Raw genomic sequence first — 6,000 nt, forward strand, 5'->3', positions numbered from 1 at the left:
ATCAACTTGCTCTTTTTCCCTCTCCAGACACATGCTGAATGTAACCTGGGAGCACAATGACTTCTCCTTCAACAGTAATGGCTACCTGGTGAATCCAGCCATGATTGTCATCACTCTGGACAGAGAGAGACAGTGGGACAAGGTGAGCTCTTTCAAGGCTGATGGTGCAGCAGACATCTCATTTCCTGGAGTATTTTCTTTACACAATGACTTCTTTAATGTGTTTTAGTGATCAGAAGCACTCAGCTGATGAAATCAAACAGGAGAGTTGCTCTGCAGTTTAGTTTTAAAAATATTTTTATCCTTCCAGCCTGAGCACATAATGAAAACACAGTCTGGTCATTGCCTCATTGACTTGTTTTAAGACTGAAACAATAATTTCACCACATGTGGTGAATGAGCCCTGGATGTGGATCGCTTCCCCCATCAGTGCAACCAAAGGTACTTAAAGAGCATTCTCAAGTGAACGGCCACAGGCAGTTCACAGCTTATTATGTTGAACTAATTATTTCAGGTGCTGCAGCGTTTAAGATCAATATTCAATATTTTATCAAGACTACAAGATAAAAAGGAATAGAAACAGCAAAAGCAACAATCACACATTTTTCTGCCACAGCAGAGAGAAGCTAACAAGTCTCTACATCAATAATAAAACCAAAAGTATAGAAAACAGTTTAAGTTTTGGTGAATTGATTGTATTTTAGCTAGCAAGGCCAATATTTTTTTTAGATTCATCAGATTTGCTGAGTTGCAAAAATAAAATAAACAAAAAATGTTTACATTTGTTAACATGCCATAATAAGATCAAACCATTATCATAAAATGTTCTACTTAATTCTTAGTGCCTTAAAATAATAACTTTTACATTCTGATTATTGAAATTAAAGTAAAAAAAAAAAAGAGTCACAAATGTAACAAAAAAAATAGAACTTGGTTTTCAACACCTGAATTTGGATGCAAAGAAAATTTAATGTTGCTCTCTTGATGGTTCTCTGTTAGCAGTAGCACCTGCTGCTACTGTTGTCTGCACACAATAAATGATCCAAGCGCTGCACTTCCACACTTTAGTTTTAATTCATTGCTCATATCTGCACGTGTACACTAATTTACTTTAATATAGTCTATATATTTAGACAATACCAGGTATGTGAAGTTGGCATAAGGTTTTGGTCTACATTTAAAATAATAAAATATATTTTTTAAAATCTATAAAACACTGCAGAATGAGGGAATTCAAAGCGGAGGTAAAACTAAATCCATCCATTCTCTGATTCCAGCGCTTGTCATTTCCAGCATTCTGACCTTTACATAAACCTTTCAAAATAGAAAAGAATCTCACTCCTTTAGAGAACAATGTTGTTCTCATTTCACTAGATTTCATCCAAGTTGTGTAAGCCAATCCATTTTCTGTGCTTAACTTTCTGCTGCCTTGGGCCCATTTTCTCTGCAAGCTGAAAATCAATTCCACTTTTGAATTGCCTTTTTGCCAGCTTTTCTCACCGTATGTGTTGCAAGGCTGCTGGCGTGTTTTGTTCATACATCACCTGTGTGTAACCAGCTCTTGCCTGACACTAAATACACACAGAGCCATTACTTTCTCCCTTATTAAACCCATATCACTACAATGCTTTTATCAAGGAGTTGTATAAATGGAAACTTTCCAAGATAAATCCTTCAGCTGCTCTCAGAGATCCTACAGTCAAAGTCACTTTGAAGACGGAGGGAGAACATGACAAAAGAAAGAAGCAGCACATAAAAAGAATGAGAAGCACTCCTGGCACTTCAGTTTTCTCTGTGATGATAGTCTGTAAGGGAGTACAAAGCTCCACTGTTGGGCTGTAAATGTGTAATGCAAAGAAACCCTGAATTCTTCTTATTATTTTTAACAAAACGTGGATTTCTAAGCAGTGGGAGAGCAAAAAGAAAAAATGCGTGTTTGTGTTTCTGTTATTAAAATATCTCATGAACCACTTGATGGATTTTAATGAAATCAACTGACTGTAGAAAACAAAAATGGCTCTAACTAAGTTTATTTTACAGGTACTGAGCTAAAATATGATGTGGAAGTAGTATCATGACTGCGCCATCTCATGATATTGCATGAGATTGTGCGTAAGGTTCTATTCAAGGTTTTACCAAAATGACTACAATGCTGTCATTTTTCAAAATGATCTTAGTCTAAAATTAATGCACGAAAGGTGGCGGACGATATGGACCTTTACTGGTGTGATGTTTCAGTGCTTACTGTTTTTTTTGTCTAAAAATCCCTGACTGGTTTGTAAACGGCTGAAGCAGCTTCACTGTTTTAATCAACAATAAAGATTTCACAGCCTGAGTGCCCACAGGCAAAGGGTTTTCTTTCTCAATACATTTTGCTGTAATCTGAAATTCAGACCGACTTCACAAAATGCTCACAACCGGAGCTCCAGTTAAACAGCAGGAGTGGTCGATACGAGAGGCAGCAGAGAGAAATAACTGCTTTAAGTCCAGAGAGAACAGAGATATTTGCACTTTTCCCTGTGTTCATTTTTTTCCTCTGTTTCATTTCGATGTGACAAGCTGTTTAGACTATGGTGTTGAAATAAGTTTGCTTCCCTTCCTGCATGAACAGTAAAGATTAGGTGAGAAAAATAACATTTTGGGTAGATCTTTTCCTTTCAACAACACAGAGTTAAGTGAACTAGAAAGACTTGTTTTATCATCTTTATTATTAACAGAATCAGTTCAGGTTTGCATCAACTATCTCAATTTCAAAGGTTAAATCAAAGTGTAGGAGTGGTTCTAGGAAAGAAATAGCTTTTTTATCTCTTACGTAACTAAAAACAGTGACAGAGTTAAGACAGAGAATTTTAAGGTGAACAAACAAAGTGGAGAAGGCTATCTTGCTTAGCTTTTCTTATGATTTTGGACCATCTTAAGGATTACAGGGGAGAGTTTGAACAGCTATAGTTATGTTATATCCTCTTTTAGATTAAACAAAATAGAGACACCATATTTGGTTTATTTCATCTGTTGTTGATAAAAGAAATAGTGGCACACAGTGTTGTTTTTGTAAATTCACACGTTGACCAATAATTAATATGGAGTTAAATCGTTTCAACACTGGGCGGCATTTTGTTTAATCAAGACACTGAATGCAGCATAATCTGCTCTGCTGTTGCTGCCTTTCATCGTCACTTAATGTCCCTCCCCTGTCCTTCAACAGTTCATTGAAATCAGTGATTTGTTTATTCATGAGAGGAAACATGCTTTGAGTATTAATAATAATGGCACAAAATTAGGTACAAAGGTTGAAAACTGCTTTGGTATTGCATGCTCATGCTGATATGCCAAAAATGTACCACTTTTCCCCACATTGGCATTCAATGGATGGATAGATCGGTCCGTCTGCGTACCAGACCCTTTCTTGTGGTCATGAGGTATGAATCATGAAAGAACAAGATCCTGGATGCAAGCAGCTGAAATCGGCTTGCTACATCGGGTGGTGGAGCTCAGCCTTGGAGACGGGGTGTTCCATCATTTGAGTGGAGCTTGGAGTAGAGGTGATGCTGCCCTGCATAAAAAAAGGAGTCAGCTGAGGTGGTTTGGGCATCTGATTAGGATGCTTCCCTTTGTTGGTTTTCAGGCCACATCCCACCAGGAGGAAACCAGGGCAGACCCACAACTCGGGATTAAATTTCCCCTCCTGAACCTGTTGCCTCCGTGACCCGACTGTGGATAAGTGAAAGTCAATGGACGGATGGTTAATCGTTATTAGGGCTGACATCAATCTGCAGAGATGAAGTGCACTCAGTGATCCTGATACCAGTCGGTCAGAACACCTTGATCAGAACCTGAGACTGTATCATGACAAACTTAAGAATCAGTTGTAAAAGTCATGTATCCTGAGCAAACTGAAACCAGCTGCTTATCCTCTCCAAGTGCTTTAAACCACAAAGCTCAAAATGGTCAATTCAAAATTGTGACGATGTATTCAGTTTGCATCATCACACAAATTCTCATTTCCACACAACATGTAATTAAAGCATTGATAAATAGATGTGGTGGAATTGCTTTCATTGCATTGAAATGTGTAATTAAACTCACTACAGCCCCTGTGACCCAAAAATCAATTTCCTTTAAATAAAAAGATACATCCGTAGTACATGACCGAGACCAATTCTTAATGCTGTGTTTATTTACCACACCTTTTTATTTAAAATAGGGGGACCTGTGTGCTGTTGTTCTAATATTGAGCATCATGGTAGTCATTTGTCTGGTGTAAAGATTTTTTCACGGCCTTGAGCTGAGTTACGCTTCCTCTCCTTCCTCTTCAGGTGGGGAACTATGAAATGGGGATCCTGCAGATGAGATACCCAGTTTGGCCGCGGTTTGGTTCCTACCTGGAGCCCGTGTCCGATTACAGGCACCTGACGGTGGCCACGCTGGAGGAGCGGCCTTTTGTCATTGTGGAGGCAGTTGATCCGGTGACGGGTACCTGTGTTAGCAACACCGTGCCCTGCCGACGACAGTCCAACAAGACTGAGACGTAAGTTAAATGAAGCAAAAAATGTAAAGAAATTACAAAAACACAAGCTGAGAGGACAGATGTTGTAACTTGAGAGTTATTCTGATTAATATTGTGTCAGAACTGATATTTGATCAGCTGGTTAAACAGTGTTGTTTTAGATATAGTTTATACTGAGCCCATCCATGGTTCGGTGGCTCTAAGGCCGACTCCAAGTCTTACCCCAACACCAGATCACTGATCACAGAGTTTACAAACTTAGTAATGTATCTTTACCATGTTTTCTCCCAGCCTACCGTTTATTTTCTGCTTGTCATAGTAATATGAAATCACATAAAGCTCACATAAAGTGATTACCAACTGCCTACTGCTGGTTGAAAAAAAAAAAAAAAAAAAAAAAAAATCAGTCTCCACCTTGCCTACAAAGGAAAAAAAAACTACACATTTTGCATTTTGCAGTTTCAATATCATATATTAAAAGTCCACAAGTTAAATACAATTATTTTGTAAGTTTTGTGCTTCAACAACTTAGAAACTTTAAAGTTAAACCAGAAACAAGTTGAGCAAACAGTAAAAAAATATGAATAAACTCATTTCAAGTTCAAATCTTAAATGTGCCATGAAATGGTAAAACAAAAAGTAGCCACCAAAGAATAAACAGGCACTAAATGAGCTGTGCTTGTTTTCACAGAAACATTTTACTGAACGCATTCTTTATAAATGAAAAGTCCACCTAACATATTTTGTAGGCAAGATATTTGATTCAAATTATTGTTTATGTGAAGTTAAAATGAAGTCATCCATCCAGAAAACTTAAGCATTTCTATTTTTTTTATATCGATACAGAAGGAAGATCGAAGGCTTAAAGTGTGGGGAAGTAAAAAGCCCAAGTCATATATGAGTCTTCAGGAATTTTGATTTAAAACAAAACAAATGACTACGTTTACAACAGCAATTTTTTTTCTATACAAAATCGCAGTGTGAACGCTGAGCGCTGAATGGCTTTGCTAAAATTTCTTGCAGAAGGAAAAACTGAAATCTGAAAGCTAAAAGAAGCAGAATACCGGCTAAAAGAGGACATCTTCAAACAGATTTTGAAGAACAATGTTTTAAGAGGAATGAAAGACAAAGTATTTCTTTTGGATAAAAATATAAATTATTTATTAGTATATTATTATTTAAATATTATCATTAACTTTCAATTAAGTTAAATATTTTGAAAAGTATAAGTTCCAAAACTAAAATATCATAGCTCCCATTTCCTGAAAATTTTGTTGTATGACTAACTAAAGAAAATACTTAGTACACAGAGGTTAAATTAAAAAAAAAAAAAAAGGAATAATAAAAAGTGAACACTGTGAATCTTAAACCCTAAAGGAGACCCTGAGCCAAAAGGCCCTATCCCCGTAAACCCTGAGGAGACCCTAACCCTAGCCCAGGACCAAAGGGCCCTATCCCCTTAAACCCTGAGGAGACCCTAACCCTAGCCCAGG

General features: G+C 37.1%; 1 protein-coding gene across 1 annotated transcript in view; it reads left to right on the forward strand.

The window, feature by feature from the left end:
- Positions 1-6,000, forward strand: part of grin2ca (glutamate receptor, ionotropic, N-methyl D-aspartate 2Ca) — a 53,790-nt gene that overhangs the window by 30,677 nt on the left and 17,113 nt on the right. Inside the window, exons 4-5 of the mRNA XM_017419285.3 lie at positions 28-142; positions 4,317-4,528. Of these exons, the coding sequence (XP_017274774.1) occupies positions 28-142; positions 4,317-4,528 (327 nt within the window). The remainder of the gene's footprint in view (positions 1-27; positions 143-4,316; positions 4,529-6,000) is intronic.

Source organism: Kryptolebias marmoratus, linkage group LG12 (assembly GCF_001649575.2).
Source record: "Kryptolebias marmoratus isolate JLee-2015 linkage group LG12, ASM164957v2, whole genome shotgun sequence".
Taxonomy (NCBI): Eukaryota; Metazoa; Chordata; class Actinopteri; order Cyprinodontiformes; family Rivulidae; genus Kryptolebias; species Kryptolebias marmoratus.